This window comes from Opisthorchis viverrini (assembly GCF_000715545.1).
Source record: "Opisthorchis viverrini unplaced genomic scaffold opera_v5_37, whole genome shotgun sequence".
Lineage (NCBI taxonomy): Eukaryota > Metazoa > Platyhelminthes > Trematoda > Opisthorchiida > Opisthorchiidae > Opisthorchis > Opisthorchis viverrini.
This window is the reverse complement of record NW_008751693.1, coordinates 224,549-238,177: the sequence shown is the minus strand read 5'-3', so window position 1 is coordinate 238,177 and position 13,629 is coordinate 224,549. Positions and strand designations below refer to the sequence as shown.

Below are 13,629 nucleotides of genomic sequence, written 5' to 3'. Positions count from 1 at the left end.
TAATTATCTGTCTATGATAACTTAAAACTGTAACCGTAGAATGACACCCCAGAGGCACCTCCATGTTGATGTAACGCATCATGTTTTCCCCCAGAATGATTATTTTAGTGCATCTGTGTTGAGCGGGTCACTCTTCCATTGACAGTACATCCCCAAGAGTTACTACTGCAAAGCAAAAATAGGCTTCAGAAGTTCTGTCGGCTTTTCAACCTTCATTGAGCCAGAGGGTCGGTGGGTCTTACTGCTTCTACTAAACGTCCAGAATAGAACGCTTAAAATAAGATGGGTTATCGAACAAATAGGAGTATTTAAAGGTACTAAGATAAAGCAAAATCAAGGTTTAATGCACATAAGTCTCCCGAATTCGAATATGACACCTGAATAAAAGATGATGGTATCAACGAAGCAACTCACTTTGTGGAAATTGGGTTTACTAGACTCGAAAAAGCTAGTAGTTTGTTGCAACAATACACATAGTTCTTTCAGCATTGGAGTTTAGCTAAAAGTGGATTACAAGTGGGCTTCAAGTCTTATATTAAGCATCCGTCCAATCTGTTCATTCGGTTGACCACTTCACTGGAAATCATTCACGACCTTGTCACGCCGGGTACCTATGCTCTTAAATTACGGGCCTTGAATCATATCAAAACATGTTCCTCACACGTTTCACTCAGGAGTTCTAATAAATGTTACTGCTAGCATTATAGTCTTACTAACTAACTGGATGTTTTCACTTGAATTCAGAGCGTTGCTTCACATCGTTAGATGCATGATCACAAACAGACTTGGATTGTAAGTGCAGGTAGCAGCCCACTTGCTACCAGGATTAATTGAATGCTGTCCTAACCGTGGCAGCATCATCGCTTGCATACAAACAAGAAGTCGCACACATCCCACGGTGTTCCGCATGACCAGAGCACTTTGCTTTCATGTGATATTACAGTGTATCCCATGAGAAATTCTTACAGGTGATGGTTTGGAACGGAAAATGTGATTTCTTCGGAAGAGTGCCATTGATCATGTACAATAACTGTCTCAAACACTTGATTCTGAAAGTCTTTATTTGCAGCCCTAGCGACGCTGAGTCTGTAAGACTCATACCAGCAGATTGCTTGGCACTGCTGTATTCTATTGGTCTACATGGATAAGATGGATTCAGTCAGCACAAATGGGCTTGATGGAGCTCTTAGCAACTACGATTAGAATGTCGCCCTTGTGAAAACCCTCCATCCTTTACCTCGCATTGCATCAATGAAGAAGTTGCATACTTGAGGTTGTAGAAGTTACTCACTAGATCACGCGTCACAAACATGCAAATCACGTAACAATTTCTGTCCCTCTTGCAATCTTAGCTAACAACATGTACACTACAATTTCCCATCCCTTTTTCTTGACGCAGCTACCACCCACGTCACGCGCCAGGCTTACGAACTTCAACCACATCAGGTCAAGTTGTATTCATGTTCGTGCAATTATCAAACTCGAAGGGATCCCCTTCTCTTCACACTGCGCACAATAAACAGGCATGCAACTCGGCCTAAACACACAGATGCACATGTACAGGACGGGACTTCAGCCGAGCTCCACCAGCCTCTACGGACAATTACAGAACACGTGTAAAGCTATACTGCAGAGAAGACACGTCCCGCGTTCGGAAATTCACTTAAACTCAGTAGTTGATAAGTCACTTTTTGGCTTATTCCCTTCTTGCACTGTATTTATTTTTATCAAGTTCACATGACTTTTGTAATCATCATCATTCTGGTAAAACGGATATTTGTTAGTGATTGTCACCTTCTGATAATCGACCTAATTGCATTAAAACCAGATCACCAACAAGATGCATCATGGTTTTAAGGAAACCTTTTGTGAATTCCTGCGGATACTCTCATACACCCAAGTGTATGGCAAATAAGGAAGGGATTGTTTTTACAAACTGTCGAAATTTCCCTTTCGTCAGGAAAGTGGGCTAAACAAACTAATCAGTCAGCAAAATTGAACTTACCTTTGAAGTCACGGAGTATCAAAATTGTGGAACGTTGCTTAAACCTGATAGACAAGGTAGACATCGTCACTCCCGACTCTAATGCGTTGAAACGACTTGGTGTTCACTAATCAGGGCTTTATCTGCTCCCGTAGAACAGAATATCACAACTCTTTCTGGATTCTTTGCTAAGGTGATGAAGCAGATGAAGACTCCTTTGTTAACCGTTTTGTTGCCAGTCCTATTTTTTAAAGATGAACGCCTTCTACACTTTGCTTGAAATGGTCTGTTTGCCCAGGCTGGTGGAAATAAGATGGCCCGAGCTGAGGGGAGACAACGTCAGCTCTCTCCAACGGAGTAAGTTGTAGGTTACCGTAACCAAAAGCTCAGGTACAGTCATCCAGATTGTTGATGTTGTAATCTGTTTTACCGATAGACGGCTATTAGTCCTGGAAACCGGACTAGTTCGCTCACTAAGCTTTATTTTCGAAACATTGTGAAACAAACTGTTTCGGAGAAAGAGTTTTCAAAATTTCTTCCGTTCCACCGATCGAAGTTTAACTCAAGCTGTGTACTGCGGGACATGACGGTTCAACACTGTCTCTCAATTTGGTCAGGAGAGGCGGTACCAACCAAAGTTTGGTAGTTTTGGCTGCCATTATCGTTGTATCTGCTATCAATTGCTGGGCTGTCTGACTGGTTTGGAGGGGAAACAATGCAAATGTCTGGGAAACTGCTGTATGTATTCATGACCTGACTTGCGAGAATTACCCAAGCAAAACAGAAGTAAATCAATAGTACATAACGTGAAAACTCAAGTTCAAACATAATTGGTATTGGGGAAACATCAAATCCGATACACAAAGCGCTATACGAAAGCCAGAGTGTGGGACTCATCAGTCCAAAAGGCAGTCACAATAATTTCATCCTGTGCCACCTGCCTTACTGGATTTAATGTGCTTTCATGTGTGATACAAACGCACAAAACGCGTCCAAAAATATGTATAAAAAAGTATGGTAGTCAGAGGCTATACACGCTCAAGTTCATTTTCTTACTGTGACATGAAAATTTAGGTCGTATCGATCATGCTCCACGGTAGGAAAGTTTGGAACATGTCTGAACTAACTATGAGCCAACCAACAGGAATCCAGAATATTTTTGTGCTTTCGATTCTGATCACTGAGTACGGGAATCTGAAAGATATATGCTCGTGAATACTGACAGGGCTTCATAGCTGACTGTTTTCGAATTCCGTATTGATTTAGAAAACCTCGACCGGCGAAACTTTTAACCGCTAGATATCAATTGTACTCAACACGATAAAACAGCTTCTATTGAGGCATACAAGACCTTACGTTTATGAGACCTAGTCATGCAACTGAACTTTTGAAAACGGGCATCATTACCGATTTCCACCCGTTGTCTTGGATGCAAAGGCAAACAAAACAGACGAATGCCTGCTGCAGACTCCACCCTCATTCTCGAACAGTGCAAATCGGAATTCATCGGAGCCAGGAGCTTGGTGGCACTTGGGGGAACGTATTCAGTCATAAACCTCCCACGTCGTAAAGAGGTCTTCGGTTCACCTTCCAGGGCCCTAGTACATTTCTACAAGCCGGCTGAGTGGAAGCAGATGGCCACCTTAACTAGTGTTCAACTCAACGGTCGAGGCGCCGTCGTTTATTGAAGATCTTCGAGCCGGATTGGTCCATAATAGTTTTGCTAACCGGCAGTTTTCGGAGACCGGTCGCACGAACCAACCGAAGTAATCTTCCCGGTATTCTGCGCCTCATCCGCTTCCAAGGAGGTCCACGTTCGCCGCGCAAGCTGATCTGCATTTGACGTCCAAAAATTCATCGAAAGCTTTATGTCCGGGACTGACGGGAACATTTCTCCAAGTATCAAGCAGCGCAAATTTCCGGTCTGATATAGGTTGTCTGGTTGAACATTGGTGAGGGGGTGGGCTGTGCTGCAGGCAGATAATCCGGCGTTGTTCAGAGTTGTGACGATTTTCTTCTATTGCGGCATGACATCCGACGGTGGAGCACCTGAAAGTATTCTCAAGATGGCTCAGGCGAATGCTTCTAGCTTCGGGGTCTGCGAACGTCTCAGTCGCCAAGCCAGTTGTCCACCGCTGGCGTAGTGTCGAAAAGCGGAGAGGGAAGCGAATCCGGACAGGTGTGTCGAAAGGGATGCATTCAATTATTGATTCACGCTTCTCGGTAACTGATACCGATCTGACCAGTTTGAATTGATTGCTGTCCCTCAAGGCGTCATAAAATATGCCTTCACTGGTTTCATAACTGGGGCGAAAGCAGACGCGGTAAATAGTTCCCCTCACTCACACTGCTAGATGAACCGCACAGAGGTGACTATAAAGGGGTATCCAAACAAGAAAGGACACTACCCTCTCTTGCGATCCACAGCCTGTGTGTTAGCCCAGCAACATTCCGCTAAGCAGATTATGGACATTTTCTCATGGAGTGCAGTCCCAAAACACGCTAAAATCCGTCAATCCATATAACAACGTGCATTTTTCGAGGGTAATTAGCAGTTAGACATGACAACACCACCAAGTAACGAAACGTGCAGTACACTTCGTACCCCTCACTTACTCATTTGCCTAATCAGGAGACGATGTATCCTTGATTGGTCACGAAATGTTTCTGAGCCACGTGCCAAGCTTTACGACCCAAACAGCAGATGGACAACCAATAAAGTCACACAAATTATCAATATTCCGATATATTTGCTTCCCCACAACCACAGACTATCTATTGTGACCAGTTTGTTACACAAAAATACCAGCATCTTGTGGTTCTGTCAGTGCAAGCCCATGTGATTCGATTAGGTCACCATAACAAGCCACAGTAGCGTGCACTGATCTCTCTTCTAAATGTGCGCTCAGGATTATAGGAAAGAGAACTATTTGGTTAGCTGCACGTGACAGTTAGTGAACAAACCGATACTGCATGTTATGAAGAACCAATGAATGTCAGGTTGTCTCAGAATTTCATCAAACGCAACTTGAAGTAGACCTCTAGACATTTTGAAACAGGCTTAGCCCTATCGTTCTTTAATCCAGGTTGTCCCGCGAAATACGACATTTCCATCCACCAGAGCAGATTTTGTGAACCTGCATCACCTGTGGCTTATCAGTCAAGGGTAGAGTTTATCATGCTGTGATGTGTTCCCTATTACTATACGGATCAGAAAACTTGCCGTTGCGCACCGAGGACGTCAAAAGACTTTCAGTGTTTGACCATCGATAAGTGTGGAGCATTTCCCGAAGAGGTATAATTGTCATATCAAATAGTGTGAATTTACATACTATACAGGCAGTGCTGATGCTGTAGGTACTGATGAACCCAGCACTGACAAGCCACCGTAAATTTGGTGGTTTATTGTAAGTGCTACCGGGATGGCCCGTAGAAACAGGTTTTTTTCTGGCGAACCAGTCTGAACGCGTGGCGCACCATGTTCTGACTAGTCATCATGGTTTCGAAAAAATATCCCTTTTTTACCTTTTGTTGATGGATCAAAGCATGTACATTATTTGTAAAACATGGGCATTCCCGGGAACTCTCTGTGCGATTTGTTATTTTCTTGCGCAGCTAGATTGCGGTTTCCCTAATCGGAGTGAATCAAACAAATTAATCCGGTTACATTGCAGTTTATTTCAAAATGAGATAAGAGTCACTGAGAGGAAACTAGTCTTGATTTCAGTCGTTGTTTTTCCAAATAAATCCACTTTCAAATTACAGTGGTGTAAAGAAGAGATTTAGGTGAATCTTTCGCTTACAGTATTCTTCAACCAAGTGTGCTATATAAAGTTCGTCTCGTGTTTAATCTGCAACAGTGCTTGAAATATCGCAGTATGAGTTTCTAATGCAACGTATGTGGCCTTCGACAACTCATCGCCAATTTTGCCCTTCTCGGGATTCATCAGTTAAGCGCAGTTCTCGAACTTCCATGAGAATTATGGTCTACCTGTGTCCCATTGGTATTCAACTAGAGCATATGGTTCAGGGAAACTCGTGGAGTAGGCCTACCTGATGGACCTCCAAACTGGACGAAAACGATGGTGGGATGTCGAAATGCTTGTAGCAGTTGTATAAGCAAGAGAAAAATTCATTAGTTGAACAATAGTTTTAGCGGTACGAAGTTTTTCTTCTTCGAACGAAAGGCTTCTCAAACTAAACAGTACCTTTTTCCTTCTAAAAGGCTCATTCACTCCTCAGGTGAAGTGTCACATGGCCATAGTGAAAAAACTACAGTGAATGTCACCGCAAAAAACTTCTACTACTAACTCAGATTTACTGGTTTACTGCCATACTGAATGGTTGCAGCGATAAACAGTACCGGTGCACCTTCAAGAGATATCAGCCGGTTGCTACTGATTGGGGGGGGGGGTGTACAGTGCCGTAAGTTGCGGTACGGAATGAAATCAACCAAACTGGAGGGTAGAATAAACAAACACAATGTAACAGCAAGCTGCTGTCGTATGACTTTTGAAAAGGGCTAGTTCATTTTCTCTGAAAATGCACAAGTACATGCGATATTGAACGACAGGTAACTTGAACTGTGTGAATGACCAATCTGTGCAACCTTCCGACACGTTCCTGTGAGACAACAAGACAAACTGTGTGTATGATTGCTAGCGAAGAGTACAAATGCATAACAATTTGGGCCTGAAATGTAAGTTGAGGTACATCGGAAGGTATCCTCTGAAGACTGTAGTTTTAAAGTTCGGATCACTCTACGTTGCAAGGCGAAAACAAACCTCCTATGAACAGAGGAGAAATTTATCGGAATCTCGTTCAAAATAGCGACTAACGTCAGGTGTAAACGCGTGCTAGGGTGCTCTTACCGCACCTTTGTTGAGTGTGTCGAAGGACATCTCTAGAACTGGTACATCTCAACACCTTCGATCTAGGATAAATAGGGGATTTTTTAGTCTGTATTTCAATCTGTAAATCAGTGTATACCCAGATGTCTAGAAGCAAAGCACAACTGTTTCTTCCGTAAGAAGAATGATCAGCAGGGTTGATCTCAGGAATCAAAAGGGGTACGAATCTACGACCTCCCAACTAAGAGTTTAGAACTAATGATTTAATTGGAGCACCATACGTCGGAAAATAGTTAGGATTTTCTACGTTGTTTACCCATCAATTGAAAATTCTTGGCAGCACTGGCATGTGGAGCACCTAATAAATAAAAAATTAAGGCTTCGAGTTTGCAACTGCGGTATCTGCGATCTAGTCGGAGATATGCTCAGGAACTCGCAGGTCAAAGAGTAAAAAGCGGGTCACTGCTACCAATGGCCTGGAGGGTTTTATCCACAGAGATGCCATATATATTGAGACCTAATTGACCTAGTTGGTGTTTCAACCATAATTCTTGATGCACATCGGATGGAACCGGAGGCTCGTTGTGAAACATCCTGCAACTCAGAGCGAATTTTATTAAAGATCGCAATCTGATAAGATAGCAACTTTTCAATGTGAGGAATGTTACCGCCGTTTTGTGGTTGTCCTTCATGCATGTTCACCAAGTACTTCGCCGGTCTGAACACTTGAAACTGGTGAAGGCGAGAAGGCCTCCCTGACGCAACGCAATGTAAGAGATGCATACAGTCGAATGCGCAAATGAATGTTTGTTATGGAGGAACAAATAAATGGAAGTGATACCCAGTGATAGAAGCTAAACCTCTGTTGTGTAGTGATTTGCCTTGGCACTGAAAATATGTGAGGAAAGAACAAGCAGTTCACGATAGTTTAGGTCTCTATGGGGGTTCGTCTTGTTACTCACAAAAACAGATCTGTAAACGTCATTCATTCATGCCAGGCGAAGACCGCACAACAGTTCCCAGGTCGGAATTCCGGTCGATCAATTATTCCAAAATTTCTCTGGGTGCTTAAACCAAAGAAACAAAGCCACAAAATCCTGATTCAACTTAACGACAAACTCCTCTAGGCAATCGCAAATCTTAGTCATCGACTCCAAACAACAAACAGAAAATTCAGGCTGATGCCCAGTACGAAGCAGGTCGAGCGCTAATAAGAAATCTCACCGACTGGTTCTCTGAGTGCCTTGAAACTCGGTCAACCTGGTAACTTGGCATGACGAAGCTCTTGTGTCAAAAAGGAAACCTTGCCCAACAGTAACTCCAGAAACTGTTCATCAGATGGTGGTATTTTTTATTTTCTCCAAGTTTCAAACCGAAGTGTCCCTGAATTTGGTAACCCAACTTAGTCTTTTGTGTGACAGCTGTTGAAAGTAAAATGAGAACGGAGATCAAGGAAAACGGCTGATCTCATTAGCTTCATGTGCACTATACTGATCTGTAGTACACAGGGTGACTGATTAAATCCTGTGGGGACGTGAGTGTTGAGATTCTGAGTGCCTAAATTTGAATTAGAACCAAAACAAGTGAGGAAAATGTCTTTATGGCGTTTCCAACACAATTACTCACGAGACAGCGACACGGGCAACTCTGATTGTTTCGACTAGGCTACTTAACAGCATTGCACAGTCTAACGACCGGTTTGCCTGTCATTTTGGAAAGCAAGCCTGTTCTGATCACGCCACCTCCTAGCTGATCTTTCTTGGCATAGATCAATGGAATAAAGGAGATAAGCATCTCGATCAGTTGGTCGCCTACTGAGTTCACTTAGTAATTGCTTTTCCTCCCAAAGAGCCAATTTTTCTGAATAGACATACAGACACAATACAATAAAAAAAGGAAACGGAAGGGTTTAGATGCTCTTGGTTGTTGGTTATTAGGGCAAATGCTAGTGATAGTGGATATACTAAATGAAATTTTGACAAAAATCAATATTGGTGGTCGAAATATCGGGCATTTTCATTTAAGATATCCTCTGTGTAGTCACCAGTAGTTCAACTAAAATAAGAAAAAGCCCCTCTGGCAGGCCGACGCGCCAGACAAACTCCACACAACACATTGATTTTGGCATCTACCATCGGTATCCATTTTATCTGATTTTGTTGATCTGTATGTGCGTCAGTCCAACGGGCGTGTGTGCAAAACTGCTACATCGTGACGCAGTTAGACAGAACGTGCGTCAAATGGTGACAAAGCGTGACAGAAATGAACGTATTCAGCATAGAGATAGCTTCACTGATCTTCAGTATCCGTGATCGAATTTCGATGTAATAGGGTACAGAGGAAACAAGAAATGGGGTTGAGAATCATTTTCTCCTTTCTCATTCAACTTTCAACAGCTACCACCGAACAGACTAAGCTAGGTGACTAAGTTTTGCGTGATTATCTTCTCACTGATATCCCCTAATCTCCTCAACCGGAGCTGAGCTTCTTTCTTCCCAGCGACACGATTAGGCGCGTGCCACTGTGAAAATTGCTATCCTTTAGTGCTTAAGTGTGTACGCCTTTGAGTTGTCTCTCAATATCCGCCAAGCTGATAACCGGATTAGCGATCTAAATGGGTGCTGATTAATCAGAGGTTCACCTAATTTTACGCCTTACTAGCCAGCAGGTATTTACATCCACCCGTTCAACTATACCACTGGATACATGTGACATGACACAGGGTTTACATAATATAAGGCATAGCCTGTAGGAGAAGTTTACCCCTACGTCGTCGGGGTAAACGGCCGGTACAAACATGTCACAGCTAATGTGACTTAGTTAAAGACGTAGCGGTCATTGTGATTTGTGAATGATCAACAGTACCCCTGCCTAAATCGATGCCAAATCAGGTAATGCGTAGCAAGCAGCATAGCCAGAAAACGGTTGTCTAGCGTGTGTTAAACGCCAACTGGCGAGACTTCACCTCGACCAAAATGGAATGGTGGGTGAAGCCTACCATTTAATCAATTGAGGCCACATGGACATGTTTCCTGTTTGCACGAACAGATAGGTGTAATTGTACTCAGCCAAACGACATCATATTCATCCCTCTTTGTCCCTGCAACAGGAATTCATCGAACGGATGCAGTGGTTGAGAGGGGACGTTATATTTTTGGATGTCCACATCAGGTCCACAAAGCATAAGGGATCTATTGTAAAACAAGCAATCTTGATCCATATATATATATATATATATATATATATATCCCATGCATTATACACCACAGGAACTTCTTACAGGGAATAGTGTGGATTCTGCTATTAAATACCATGGGGCTGATACGATTTCTTTCAAAATCATGACCTCTTTATAACTTCACTCTCGATTACCGTCATTATCTGCCGAAAAAAGGATGATAAATCTGTAGCGCCGTTGGGCTGTACTTGAGAAATCGGCTACACGTTTGGTTAAATGAAAGGTCCGTTGAATCTGTTAGTTTCATGCCTTGTCACCCTAGAGGGATTTCCAAAAGCACAGGATATAATCGGACATTTCGCCTTCCTGATGTCTGAACAATTAACCATTCGCTGCTTTCATTGTGTTAACATTCTCCAGGAAGATTTAGTTGCCACCGTTCGGCAAATAGCAACTGATAAGTAGTGTGATTAACACGTACATGGAAAAGGTATAGGGCAAAACGGACGAGCTCCGATTGGGATGAAAAACTCTACCGAGCTTCCGGCTTCCTGCGCAAACCGGCTTCATTCACACAACGAAACTACGATTTAAAGACTCCCAGATATCATCCCGTTGTAAACAGCATAGGGGTTCAACCAAACTTTACTTGTTGGTAGTTGACTTACTTGGTTACTAGGCTGCAAGCTGCAGCATGGCATTTACTGCACAAAACTTTGGACGACCATAGTCCTGTGTTACTGAAACAGAAACGAAACGCTACTAAGTGTTTTGCAACCAGAGCTGATGGAATTAACACAAGAGATACATCATGACAAAAGATGTCCTGAACAATTTACGGTGAGAAACCCGAACGGTTATGTCACCCTTCGAATTAGACGGCGGACCAAGTAAAAAAAGATCCAGTAGATTGGACAACTGAATAGTGTCGTTAAAAAGAACTCTAAATCTTCATGGCTATAAACCCTATTTAATAGCCAGTCTGTGTTCACTATAAACGAGAATAGACTACAGATGTTTACATCATTCTTCCTTGGTTACCGATATCTTCACGTTTGTGATCAAACCTCTATTGGTCTCATGACACAGCTTCCTGCCTGCACCAGGTATCACTGTCCCGTCAGAACAGAGAACCTGTCGCGCACCATCGTTGTTCATCTGATGATCAAGGGTTACGAGACATATACAGTCGAAACCGTCAACCCCACACAGTTCTTCCAGTACTGTATATCACGTATTTTAGAGACAGTTTGAGTTTACAGTAGCCCATCTAGTGTAGTCCGAACAGACTGGCTAGGGCACCCCGGCCAATTTGGCCTTGAAGATATTTCATGCTAAATTTCGGGTTTGATAGTACGAAGCTCCTCGTACGTAAACGAGTGAGTGGGGCTCCTATGCATGTCCACCCAGGTCAGGGGCGTGATTATTAACTCTACAATGTACAATAAAGCAGTAATTCGTCAACCCTAAACCTCGAAAATTCAAACTAAGACTGGAGGGTATTTATTAGTCCATTGGGACAGTAACGGTCGTAGAGCACGGGAGAAAAACAGGCTAACTCTGTTGCAGCAAGAGTACATAACAGAAAATAGAGGCGTTTCCAAATGGGTCTGTACACAGGTGGAAGGCACTCATGTCAAGACAACTGTGTTTGGTACAAGAGCGCAACGTTCGAAGTCGAATACACGTTTCTTTTGTTAGCTGTGTACGTCCCCCAAATCTTATTCAAACATGATTCTTAACACGTCAGTTAATTATCTGCAAGCGTTGGTTAGCTCCCCGTTGAAGTTGAATCTGTGACTGGGAGAATCGTGGAACACAGACAGCTTGTCACACCCGACGAGTGACCTAGTTCATGCACTCGCTCGTGTAGGTGTGCGCCCTGTGTGCACGTTAGCCGGCAAGAATGGCGAGAAACCGCATGAATGCGGTGAAGCGACGTTTTGCGTAGGCGGGACTAACCAACCAATCAGCCGCCCAAGTTGGCTGCAAGCTGATTGGACAAATTTCCGGTAAACAATAGGCGTGTTTCGTCGCCTTGCCAGTTGGTCAGGCATGGGTGAGGCAGCCGGTTGTTTTGTTTCGCCTTCTGACTTTGACGTCAATCGGTTTATTGGCCGTGGATGTTATTCTGTTGTTTATGAGGTTGCCAAGAGGAATGGAACTGATTCCGGCTCACGTTATGCGTTGAAAAGATTCTTTCTGGAGAACGATTCTTCTGTAAAATGTGTCCTTCGTGAAAGGCGCATTCTAGAGCGCTTGGCACTAGCGGATTACGAGAGTCCTTTTCTTCCAAAGTTACTATATGGATTGTGGTGTAATTATTCTTCCGCATTCATTCTTCGAGAAGGAGCTGGTTGCGATCTGTACGACCTGCTATGCCATGTTGGTTTTCTATCGGAGACAAATGCCCGTTTTTACCTTACCGAGGTTATATGCGGACTAGAACACCTCCACTCACTCAACATCGTTCATCTTGATATAAAGCCTGAGAATGTTCTGTTTTACCCGGATGGACATGTTTTTCTTTCTGACCTGGATAGATCCTTCGATATAAGTCTGGGCATGAAACCTACACTTGATGATTTTACTGGAACACCTCTATTCATGGCTCCGGAGATTGCAAAAGGAGAAGTAATTGACCTACGCGCGGATATCTGGAGCCTCGGGGCACTTGTGGCCGAAATGGTTGCTGGACCTATTAGACCAGACTCTCATGATACCGCCCACGAATTCCAGAGAGCACGTTCAGGGACGTACACTATTCGGGGTTTGAAACGCTTCTCCAAACCACTACAGTCATTCTTCACGGTGTGCCTCCAGAAAAATCTTAATCAAAGACCTCACTTAAAGGACGTGAAGAAGCTCCGTTTCTTGCGATATGTTGACTGGGAAAAGGCGAATAAACTTGACCTTCTACCTCCGTATAAAACTTCCGAAATACACCACCGGCCCGCTAAAGAGGAGCGGGGTCCTCTCAAATCTACTGATCAGCGTGTCTTGAGTGGTGCTTTCAGTCCACTTAGACCAGTGGTCTTCGCTTCCAATAAGGCCAAGAAGAAGCAAACGGAACTGTGTGCCGTCCCGGTTGATTCGTTTACGGAGCAAAGACAATCATCCGCACTCACAGATTGCCTTAGGAAAGATGGATATACGTTGGAGTTGTTGAATGAAAGGTTCAAGTGTTTCAATTTTGTTCACCCGAGCTTGAGATATAACTATAGTACGGCCAAGCCGGAGAGCCAAAGTACTAAGTTGACAGCTTTGTCGCAAGACGATCTTGATACACTCTTCGGCGACAAACTGAAAATAATCGGTCTCGAAGAACCGTCATCCCCTTCACTCTTCCGAAGAACACGGAAGCGTGGTCTTTCGATTGGGGATTGACTATGTAGAGCCATCTCTCACACTGTAACATTGTCTTCCGTTTTCCGTACATGGAAGCCCATGGCGGATAACTATTTGTATTTCTGGACCCACGGAGAGTTTTTCTCTATGTTTGATTTTTATACGACCCGAGGCTACAGCTCTGTGGCAACAAACCACGTTGTATTGGTTGCTGCTTTCTCGCGCTTGTATCCGATGGTGCAGCGAATACTATTTCTGTTACAGCCAAT

At 43.5% G+C, this 13,629-nt stretch overlaps 1 protein-coding gene across 1 annotated transcript; it reads left to right on the top strand.

Annotated features, from left to right (window-relative positions):
* Positions 1 to 12,067: 12,067 nt before the first annotated feature.
* On the top strand, positions 12,068 to 13,396 carry T265_13103 (hypothetical protein; the record flags this gene model as incomplete). The annotated part of the gene is made up of 1 exon (XM_009167214.1): positions 12,068 to 13,396. A coding segment is annotated over one exon (1,329 nt), but the record flags the coding sequence as incomplete, so codon positions are not given.
* Positions 13,397 to 13,629: the final 233 nt, after the last annotated feature.